This window comes from Xiphophorus hellerii, chromosome 6 (assembly GCF_003331165.1).
Source record: "Xiphophorus hellerii strain 12219 chromosome 6, Xiphophorus_hellerii-4.1, whole genome shotgun sequence".
Classification (NCBI taxonomy): domain Eukaryota; kingdom Metazoa; phylum Chordata; class Actinopteri; order Cyprinodontiformes; family Poeciliidae; genus Xiphophorus; species Xiphophorus hellerii.
The window spans coordinates 1491579-1503803 of NC_045677.1; the positions used below are offsets into that span (position 1 = coordinate 1491579).

Consider the following 12225-nt stretch of genomic DNA (forward strand, 5'->3'; position numbering starts at 1 on the left):
CTCTTCTTCCTCACCCTTAAGCTGTAATGACGTAGATAAGTTGGCAGATAATTTTCAGTCTAAAGTTTCAGATATCATTGATTACATTGCCCCCATTAAAGTGAAGGTTGTGCCTGGTAGGAAGAAATCTCCATGGAGAAATACACAAACAGTTCAATCTGCAAGACAACTCTGCCGTAGAGCCGAACGAATATGGCGTAAAACTCAACTTCATGTTTATTATGACATCTACAAAGAAAGACTACGTAACTATCACTCAACACTGAAACATGCAAGGAAAGCTTTCTTTGCAGATGTCATAAACAAAAACATTAACAATGCTCGAGCTTTATTTGCAACAGTTGACAGAATCACAAACCCTCCTGTGACGTTACCACCTGAATTCCAATGTATTGCCGCCTGCAACAAGTTTTCCAGCTTCTTTTCAGAGAAAATTTAAAAAATCAGAGGATTAATCTGCACATCCACTCTAAAGCAAGTATCAATGTTGTGCCCAAACAAAACAGATACAGGAAAAATGACCCAATTTCAACTACTTAATTATGAAACCCTAAAAGAAATTATAAGTCAATTAAGCTCCAGTTCCTGCTGTCTGGATGTTTTACCCACACATTTCTTTAAGAAAATCCTGCTTGTTATTGCTAATGATCTGATCCAAATAGTAAACTCATCACTCTCATCAGGAGTTTTATCCCAGGCTTTAAAAACAGCAGTAATCAAACCACTGATAAAAAAGAACAATCTGGACAAATCACTACTGAATTACAGGCCGATCTCTGACCTCTGATTCATCAGCAAAGTTATTCAAAAAGCTGTGTTTAAACAACCGCTTTGACTCCTTCCAGTCTGGTTTCCGGTCTCACTACAGCACGGATACTGCCCTGGTAAAAGTGTTCAATGATATCCATATAAATACGGACTGTGGAAGAACCACAGTGCTGGTTCTGTTGGACATCACTGCGGCTTTTGACACTGTTGATCATGACATTTTACTGAATCGACTGGAGAGTTGGGTCGGACACTCCTGTCCAGTGCTCAACGGAATCTTACATAAAGAACAGGAACAATTGGAAACTTCTCATCAAAGAGGTCAGAGGTTCAATATTAGGAGCCCTCTTATTCAATATCTACAGTATATGCTCCCACTAGCTCAGGTTATAACAGGAAATAAGATTAGCTACCATAACTATGCAGATGATACACAGCTCTACATTACGTTGTCACTAGCTGATTCTGAACCCATTGAATCACTGAATAAATGCTTAGAACAGATAAATGTGTGGATGTGCCAAACCTTCCTCCAGCTGAACAGAAACAAAACTGCAGTTATTATTTTTGGACCTAAAGAGGAGCAATCTACAGTCAATGCACAGCTTCAGTTATTACAACTAAAACCTAGAGATCAGGCCCGAAAACTGAGTGTAGTGATGGACTCTGACCTGAACCTTCAGAGTCACATAAAAACAGTTACAAAGTTGGCCTTCTATAGTTTATAGAATTAGAGGACTAATGTCTCAGCAAGATCTAGAGAAACTCATTAATACGTTTATCTTTAGTCGCATTGATTACTGCAACAGCGTCTTCACAGGTCTGTCCAACAAATCAAACAGCTGCTACTGGCGTTCTCACTAAAACCAGGAAGATAGAGCACATCACCCCAGTTTTAAAGTCCCTACACTGGCTCCCTGTGGCTCAAAGAATAGACTTTAAAATACTGTTGTTAGTTTATAAATCACTGAACGGCTTAGCACCACAATACATTAAAGATCTGCTGCTGTTGTATCAACCTTCCAGACCTCTCAGGTTCTGGTTCTGCTCTGCATACCCAGAACCAGAACCAAACGAGGAGAAGCAGCATTCAGCTTCTATGCACCACAAATCTGGAACAAACTTCCAGAGTATTATACCTATTTGAGTGCTATACCCGTCTGTCCTCCCACGATCACCGCTTTCTGGCATTTTCTCACCTCTCCTTCCTGACTCACGAATCCTCTGCCATCACCAACAACACACAAGGACAGAACAATAAGCTTCCACTCACCTCTCTTTGGCGTCTCCACCTGCAGAGATCTGCCATCTGCCTTACTCCACCTGAGTAAGCTCATTTCATGTTCCATCGTAAATCTCACCTTTCATTGTTCCTGTTGCCTCCAGTTCCTTCCAGACCATCATTAAACTCATTATTAATTTCTTTGTAATAAAATCTTAAAATTTTATTTGTCTCCTGAGAGTGTCTGTTCATGTGGGTCAGAAGATTAAATATCAACATGACACAACTCTCAGGCCAAGAAGATAATTAGCCAGCACTCTCAGGAGAACTCTAGAAGACACACCTTCACTGAATCTCAAGTTTCAGCTCTCAGAACTCTCTACGAAGAGAAGTTTACAATTCAGTGTTTGGACCAATTAACCGCTACAATTCAAAATTTGTCAAGTAACGTTTCTCCTCCTCCAGCAGGAGGAGGAGAAACAAGATAGAACAACAAGAAACTTGTTGTTCTATCTCTGGCTCCCCTGAGCCAGAGATAGGCTCCCCTGAGACCTTCTTCCCATTGTGACATCAGTGCCCCCAAGCTCTGATGTTCAGCCAAAAGAGAGGGTCCATCAGTTCCAGGGAATCTGATGGACTGACTCAATTCCCACAATCATCCCTGTTTTCTACCCTCCTTCAATAACGATTATATTAATCTAAGTGCTCTTATTGACTCTGGCTGTGAATAAACCATCTTAGATCATTCCATAATCAAACAGTGCAACATCCACTTCCTTTCCCACCCTTCCTCCAGTTTTATGGTTACCCATAAAACCTGCTCCAAATAATTTCTGGTAAGAATCATGAATTGGTTTCCTTTTGTTTTTTGTTTTGTTTTGTTTTTTTCTCAATGCCAACTCATCAATAGTTCTATGACTGGCTCATTAAACACAACCTATACTGGTCTAATTCACACATTGAATCCTGGTCCATCTACAGTCTCTCTGTTTGCCTGCAGTCTACTGCTCCTCCGAGCCCACTTTCTATCATTCAAGAGAAACAAGCACCTCCTGATCTCTCCAATGTCCTCTAACTATATCAAACAGTATTCAGATCCAAAGTTCTGTCTCTCCCTCATTGACTCCACGATTATACCATAAATCTAGGTGCTCCCCTCCTTTCCAGCTGCCTTTTTAATCCTTCTCATCCACATCTAGTTTCCATCCATCCATCCATCTTCTTCCGCTTATCCGAGGTCGGGTCGCGGGGGTAGCAGCTTCAGAAGGGAGGCCCAGACTTCCCTCTCCCCGGCCACTTCTTCTAGCTCTTCCGGGGGAATCCCGAGGCGTTCCCAGGCCAGCCGAGAGACATAGTCCCTCCAGCGTGTCCTGGGTCTTCCCCGGGGCCTCCTCCCGGTGGGACGTGCCCGGAACACCTCACCAGGGAGGCGTCCAGGAGGCATCCTGACCAGATGCCCGAGCCACCTCAACTGGCTCCTCTCGATGTGAAGGAGCAGCGGCTCTACTCTGAGTCCCTCTCGGATGACTGAGCTTCTCACCCTATCTCTAAGGGAAAGCCCAGACACCCTACGGAGAAAACCCATTTCGGCCGCTTGTATCCGCGATCTCGTTCTTTCGGTCATGACCCAAAGCTCATGACCATAGATGAGGGTGGGAACGTAGATCGACCGGTAAATCGAGAGCTTCGCTTTATGACTCAGCTCTCTCTTCACCACGACGGACCGGTACAGCGCCCGTTGGACGGCAGACGCTGCGCCAATCCGCCTGTCGATCTCCCGCTCCCTTCTTCCCCCATTCGTGAACAAGATCCCGAGATACTTGAACTCCTCCACCTGGGGCAGGACACCCCCCTTGACCCGGAGAAGGCACTCTACCCTTTTCCGGCTCAAGACCATGGCCTCGGATTTGGAGGCACTGATCCCTATCCCGGCCGCTTCACACTCGGCTGCGAACCGCTCCAGCGAGAGCTGCAGATCATGACCTGATGAGGCCAGTAGGACCACATCGTCTGCAAAAAGCAGAGATGAGATCCTAAGGCCACCAAATTGGATCCCCTCAACACCTTGGCTGCGCCTAGAAATTCTGTCCATGAAAGTGATGAACAGAATCGGTGACAAAGGGCAGCCCTGGCGGAGTCCAACTCTCACCGGAAACGAGCCCGACTTACTGCCGGCAATGCGGACCAGGCTCTGACACCGGTCATACAAAGACCTGACAGCCCGTATCAAAGGGCCCGGTACCCCATACTCCCGGAGAACCCCCCACAGGGCTCCCCGAGGGACACGGTCGAACGCCTTCTCCAAGTCCACAACACACATGTAGACTGGTTGGGCGTACTCCCTTGCACCCTCCAGGACCCTGCCGAGGGTGTAGAGCTGGTCCAGTGTTCCACGACCAGGACGAAAACCACACTGCTCTTCCTGAATCCGAGGTTTGACTATCCGACGGACCCTCCTCTCCAGGACCCCTGAATAGACCTTGCCAGGGAGGCTTAAGAGTGTGACCCCTCTATAATTAGAGCACACCCTCCGGTCCCCCTTTTTGATCAGGGGGACCACCACCCCGGTCTGCCAATCCAGGGGAACTGCCCCCGATGTCCATGCAATATTGCAGAGTCGCGTCAGCCAACACAACCCATCCACCGTCATCCACCCCCGGAGCCTTGCCACCGAGGAGCTTCTCAACCACCTCGGTGACCTCGTCCCCAGAGATTGGAGAGCCCAACCCAGAGTCCCCAGGCTCAGCTTCTTCAATGGAAGGCATGTTGGGGGGATTGAGGAGGTCTTTGAAGTACTCTGCCCACCGGCCCACAACGTCCCGAGTAGAGGTCAGCAGCACACCATCCCCACTATAAACAGTGTTGGTGCCGTACTGCTTGCCCCCCATGAGACGCCGGATGGTGGACCAGAATCGCCTCGAAGCCGTACAGAAGTCTTTCTCCATGGCCTCTCCAAACTCCTCCCACGCCCGAGTTTTTGCCTCAGCAACCACCCGAGCCGCATGCCGCTTCGCCTGCCGGTACCCATCAGCTGCTTCAGGAGTCCCACAGGCCAAAAAGGCCCGGTAGGACTCTTTCTTCAGCCTGACGGCAACCCTCACCGAAGGTGTCCACCAACGGGTTCGAGGGTTGCCGCCGCGACAGGCACCGACAACCTTGCGGCCACAGCTCCGATCGGCCGCCTCGACAATGGAGGCACGGAACACGGTCCACTCAGACTCCATGTCCCCCACCTCCCCCGGGAAGTGTTCGAAGTTTTGCCGGAGATGGGAGTTAAAGCTCCGTCTCACAGGGGATTCTGCCAGACGTTCCCAGCAGACCCTCACAACACGTTTGGGCCTGCCAGGCCTGACCGGCTTCCTCCCCCACCACCGGAGCCAACTCACCACCAGGTAGTGGTCAGTGGACAGCTCCGCACCTTTCTACGGCCGCAGATCCGATGAAACAATGACAAAGTCGATCATCGAACTGCGGCCTAGGGTGTCCTGGTGCCAAGTGCACATATGGACACCCTTATGCCTGAACATGGTGTTCGTTATGGACAATCCATGACGAGCGCAGAAGTCCAACAACAGAACACCGTTCGAGTTCAGATCGGGGGGGCCGTTCCTCCCAACCACGCCCCTCCAGGTCTCACTGTCATTGCCCACGTGAGCGTTGAAGTCCCCCAGCAGAACAAGGGAGTCCCCAGGAGGAGCACTCTCCAGTACCCCCTCTAAGGACTCCAAAAAGGGTGGGTAATCTGAACTGTCATTCGGCCCGTAAGCACAAACTACAGTCAGGACCCATCCCCCCACCCGTAGGCGGATGGAGGCTACCCTCTCGTTCACCGGAGTAAACCCCAACGTACAGGCGCCGAGATGGGGAGCAACAAGTATGCCCACTCCTGCCCGACGCCTCTCACCTTGGGCAACTCCAGAGTGGCAGTATGTCCAGCCCCTCTCAAGGAGACTGGTTCCAGAACCACAGCCATGCGTCGAGGTGAGACCGACTATTTCTAGCCGGAACCTCTCAACCTCACACACTAGCTCCGACTCCTTCCCCACCAGAGAGGTGACATTCCATGTCCCAAGAGCCAGCTTCCGCAACCGAGGATCGGACCGCCAGGGTCCCCTCCCTCTGCCGCCACCCATCCCACACTGCACCCGACCCCTTTGGCCCCTCTCACGGGTGGTGGGCCCATGGGAGGGGGGACCCATGTTTCCTCTTCGGGCTGAGCCCGGCCGGGCTCCATGGGTAAAAGCCCGGCCACCAGGCGCTCGCCATCGTGCCCCCCCTCCAGGCCTGGCTCCAGAGTGGGGCCCCGGTGACCCGCGTCCGGGCGAGGGAACGCCAAGTCCAATGTTTTTATTCATCATTGGGGTCTTCAGGCTGCGCTTTGTCTGGTCCCTCACCTAGGACCTGTCTGCCTTGGGTGACCCTACCAGGGGCATGAAGCCCCAGACAGCATAGCTCCTAGGAGCCACGATAAGGTGGCAGCCCAAGGAGAGGTTTCTGAATGCAAAAATTATTCACCACTCAAATCGCCCATAGGAGCAGGCTTCTTTGGGTAAGAGACGAGTCCCTCCGCCCTTGTATTGACTAGAGGACTAAATCAATCAATTTTAAAATAGTCCATTATCCCTCATCTTATTCGCCTTTGAACCTGTTCATGATGCCATTATTTTCATCCAACTCAACCTTTGGAACGCTTACCACCTCCACTTCCGGTCGAGTGGAAGATAGCTTTCCAGATTCCTCTAGGCCGCTTTAAGCATTTCTGTCTCTCCTTCCTGGCTCAAGAATCCTCTGCCATTGTCAATACACAAGGACAGAACAGCTTCCACTCGCCTCTACCTGGCATCTCCACCTACAATCAACTCAAGTAAGCTCTTATATTTCATGGCACATCTCCTATCCAACCCGATCTCTCCTTTTGTGTTTCCACATGGTGTTCCTGTTGCCAGCCAGTTTTTTACAGACCAATATTGAAGTCATTATTTTCTTTGTAATAAAATCTTTAAATTGTACTTGTCTCCTGAGAGTGTCTGTGCATGTGGATCAGAAAACTAAATACCAACATGACAGGCAGTGAGAAATGGACGTCTTTTTATTCAGTGTATCTACATATCTTGTTTTGACTGTATCATGCTGAGAAAATATGAGCCTTCTTCCCCAACACCAGAACTTTCTCTGGTAATATTTCTACCCAGGTCAGTTTTTTAAACACCGGTAATTGCGGGCAAGAAATAACGACCCTCAGCAGCAACTTTGTCGCCTCTAGTTCACTTTTTAGCAAGTGGTAAAATCACCTCTATCTCATTGCTCAGCGAAAAGGAAATGCTTGATTAATCATTAGCTACTAATTTATTGAGTGTAAAATAAATCTAGGAATAACTATTAGTTTACCCTTATATAACAAGGAAAATGCAATAACTTTTACCCAGTTATTAGGAAATGTGTTTTTTTTAAGTGGGTTTTTTAATTTGACACACAGACTAAACATAGCAGGTTAGAATTAGAAGTAGTTATTGAATATTTCTACACAGATACAACTTATGTTGTCAATGAATACACACATTGACAGTATGTTTCTCTGAACAAAAATTCTATAAAATCCTAATTTAAATCAATGTAATTGTTTCTATTGTGTAGGTGTCTTGCAGCCAAGTTAACATAATTTTTTTTTTTTTTTTAAGGAATCTGTTTTTTGTGTGGGTCTACCACTACACTTTAATTTTGGATTTGTTTGCAGTAAACTGACACCAAGAATCATATTCTAACACATTGCCTTTAGTGAACCAGACTGCATTCATAACTATTCTTTGGTTATAAAAGGTTTTTATCTGTACCATTTCATTTTTTAAAAAGTTTTACATTATACTTGAAATGCTACAACACAAGCTGTTTAAAAGTAGAAAGACGTTTTTCCAAACTCATGCAGACACAAGACCAACTTCCTTCAGACAGTGATAGTTACACTAATGTTAAAAATGTCTTTTTACTGAAGTGATTTTTTTGGTGCTGCATACTTGTCATGGTATTAGGACAAGTACAGAAGGTGTCTTGATGAAAGTTTACTGTGCATCGTTGTTCTGACCTGTGATTTTGTACCCGAGTTGTTGTTAAAAACATTTTCCTGTTTTGTGCAGGTATTTCCGTACCATGTATCTGGGAATACGGAGTCGTCAGAGTTCGAAGTCAGAACATTGGCGATACTACTGGAAGATGGTGTATGAGTTCGCTGATGTGAGCATGTTGCATTTACTGGCCACCTTTCTGGAGAGTGCACCTCAGCTGGTGTTGCAGCTGTGCATCATCATACAAACACACAATCTCCAGGCTGTTCAAGGTAACCCCCAACACCTTGTTACTGCTACTTCCTATTCAGTAGATTTACATACCACCTATTCTCAAAAAGGTAATAATAAAAAAGAAATCTAGCATGTTTACAAATAATTTTAAAATTTCATGTATGAATTTAATCTCGTGCAGTTTTTTTTCAGCAGCGATTCTCAAGCTTTATGTTCAAATATCACAATATGATTTTTGGATCAACTCAAAGGCCAGGACCAAGAAGTGAAAAGCACTTTCTTTCTATTCATTTTACTTACAACTTAAAAAGAAATTGCATTTTATGCCTACAATTACCTGTTTGTCACTCAAATTGTGATGGTAATACATAATTACCATCACAATTACCAAGAAAATGAAAGATAAGCCAAGAATGTTTACTGTCGGAGATCAGGCAGTACATGGAATCAGTCAATTTTGCAATTGTAAGAGAACCAGAATGATTTCCTTCCCAGTGACACAGTCTGATATAAAAGAGAAAATACTCTCTCTAACCAATGACCAGCCGAATATTGAAACTCTAATTGTACACGTTGGAACTAATGATCTGGCCAAACAAAACTCATAAATTCTGAAAAAGGACTTTACCACTCTTCTGAATACTATTGAAAAACTAAAACTGAAGTTGTTTCTCAGTGGAGTAATACTAAAAGCTCAATGGGGGAACGAAAAATACTCCAGGTTGGTCATGACAAACAATCAGCTCATAAAAGCGTGCTCTGCCAGCTCAGTGACCTTCATTGATAAACACAGGACCACAGGATCTTCTGGGACTGTTATCACTTTGAACGATGTGGACACCATCTTAATAAACATGTGATAAAGCTACTCACTGCCAACCTTTTTTATTTTATCGACAACCATTTTAGAAGAACAGGCTCAAGGACTTCTGATTAGGATGCAACCCACGAATTATCAGGAACAAACTATTCCAAAACAAACTAACATTCATTAAAGTTCCAAGACACTTCTGAAGAAATGTCTTCTCAAAGACCCGAGTTTCTCAAATTTACAAATTTACTTGTTGATGGAATGAGTAACAAGTTGTCCTCTGTACTTCTCTTCTTAGTGCTCACAAAGCAGACTTTACTTTATCTAAGCCATCTTGGCTCTGCCTCCCCAGAGAATCCACCACTCTGCATTTCAGAGGTCTGAGACTGGGTTCCAGAAAGTAGCTTTACACCCGTCTTCCCCCAGAATGCGTCTGGCCCCCCAACACTACAAAACAGGCCAGAACCTGTCTGGATCATTAAAAGAAAATTTACAAATAAGAGAAATACAAAATCCAACAGTCTGAAATCAAACCTCACACTCATCCTCTGCCTAAAGCAACTGCAAACTCAGGGGCTATCTCCCACCAAGTCACTTATACTGACTCTGCTAGATAAAATATCATTATCACTAATAATATCAATGTTAATGTTCCTGACAGAAACATGGCTGGATGACAATACTGAATTGCCTGTACTAATTGATGTCATGGTGGGTTCACATCTTTTAACCCACATACAGAACACAATCAGGAAAACAGGGAATCAGATGTATAAAGTTTATTTTAACAATGATGAAATGTGAGAATGTGCGGTTCTTGTCCTGTGAATGGAAGCCGGGGTCATCAACACTCTTGTAGCCCGGGAATTACTTAGCCTCACAGGACACAATAACTGGGGTCCTTAAAGTGCAGTATATTTTATTTCCAGTTGAGACAGATTAAACAAAGCTGTCTTATTTCCTTACTTTTGTTCAGAAATCAGAACATATGCATACCAAACATTAGGTAGCTACTGCTGAAATGTGGCAATCTCTAAAATAACAGAGTAAATGCACAAAAAGGAAAATACAACGTATAAAAAACAAGAAAAGAAATACGGCAGTGGCCTCTGGCTACACAAACAAAATACAGAGAGCTGCATTACACCACACTGATTTAGAGCACGTGATTGTGATATGACTTATTTTATTAACACTTACATTCCACAGTAATGTCTCAGTTCACTCTTAATACTGGAGCGCATCGATGATCAGACATCTTATCATCACGTGCAGGAAATGGCCGCCCTGCACTGCACATACAGGTTCCCTGAACCATCCGTTTCACAAACACATCATCTCATTAAAATACTGACTGCTTATTGCATAAATGAAAATGTACGGACATATTTCAACAAGTAATGTATATATTTACCGATTTTCTGCCAAATCTGTCTCCCGAAGATGAAACACTTACAGTTCACATCCACGTTCGGCACATAGCATAGCAACACAGGAAGACAACAAGATGCATTTCCTGTCCCGTCTTGGGAAACAGCAATCACATTGAAACACTGCTCTCTGGTGGTCAAAATGTGCAGCATCCGAGACCAACTACCTGCACATATTTAAATATAAAGAACAAATAAAATTACATAACTGAACCAAAATAATTCAATAGCATTGTTACTGTAATATAAAAGAAAACCAACAATTTGAAACAGTACACTCATTCAACCAAACTTTACCACCCGGCTACACTCTGAAGATAATGGGAGAGAGTTGGTGACTTGAACGTGAATCGGGCAAAGGAACTTCTGGGGAAAATGGAATGACCTTACTTGATGAGTTGATGAGTTTCCGCCAGGGGGAATTACTGTGGTCATCGGGGTTATGGTTTCTTTGCAGGGGTCCTTGAGATGATCCAGGTTCCAGTGTGAAGTCCAAACGGAGAGTTCTTTGGAGGTAGATGGTAGAGGCTGCGGTGGAGGGTGGACAAGTAAGTTCTTGTGAGGAGATGTGAGGAGCGATCCATCTGCCAGCCGCGAATCCAAGAACTGTCAATGATTCTTCAGTCAAGGCGGAGAGGACTCGGGCAACCAGTGGGTAAAATCCACTGCGTCACGAGGGGGAAACCAGAAAGCCAGGAACTCGGCAGAAATGTTTCCATACCTGGGAGGTGAATTGTGGACCACGGTCAGAGAAAATTTCTTGAGGTATTCCATGTAATTGGAAAACATGTTTGACAAGGTGTAATGCAGTCTGGAAAGTTATGGGGAGTTTTCTGAGGGGAAAGAGATGACATGATTTAGAAAAACGGTCAATGATGGCAAGGATTGTGGTCATACCTTTTGAAGTCAATGGAGATGTGTGACCAAGGGTGCTTCGGGATGGAAAGAGGTTGCAGGAGACCAGAACGAGGTCGATGAGACTATTTGTTTCTTGCACAGATGGGACAGGCCAGGACGTATTCTTTGACATCTTTGTGTACTGATGGCCAACAGAATCTGTGGTTGATGAGAGCAATGGTGTGACTGATATCAGGGTGAGCGGAGAATTTAATGGAGTGGATCCATTGAATAAGACGAGTTCTGCGGAAGTGGGGACATAGATCTTGTTCTGAGGAAAAGAGTCAGGAGGAGGTTCGGATTGTTGTGTTGACGGATGAGATCTTCGATTTCCCAGGTAACGGAGGCGACTGTACAACTGGGTGGAAGAATGATGGCAGGAACCTTTTGTGAATCATCAGGGGAATATAGTCGAGAGAGTGGATCAGGCTTGATGTTTCTAGAACCGGGACGATAGGAAATGGACAAATTAAATCTGGAGAAAAACAAGGACCAACGGGGCTGGTGAGGGTTGAGTCTTTTTGCTGATTGAAGGTAAGAGAGGTTCTTATGATCTGTCCAGACTATCACGGGATGTTCTGCGCCCTCCAACCAGTGCTGCCACTCCTCCAAAGCAAGCTTAATAGCAAGTAGTTCCCGATCACCCACGTCCTAGTTGTATTCTGCAGAGGATAATCTGCGGGAGAAAAAGGCACATGGATGAGTTTTACAATCAGAATCAGCAAACTGAAAGAGAACAGCTCCTACTCCTGTTTCTGAAGCATCTACTTCTACAATGAATTGTTTGCTGGGATTGAGTTGGAT

The 12225-nt window shown here is 45.4% G+C and overlaps 1 protein-coding gene across 1 annotated transcript in view; it reads left to right on the forward strand.

The window, feature by feature from the left end:
• Positions 1 to 12225, forward strand: part of xkr4 (XK related 4) — a 63372-nt gene that overhangs the window by 18467 nt on the left and 32680 nt on the right. The window contains exon 2 of the mRNA XM_032565070.1: positions 8122 to 8321. Within this exon, the coding sequence (XP_032420961.1) occupies positions 8122 to 8321 (200 nt within the window). The remainder of the gene's footprint in view (positions 1 to 8121; positions 8322 to 12225) is intronic.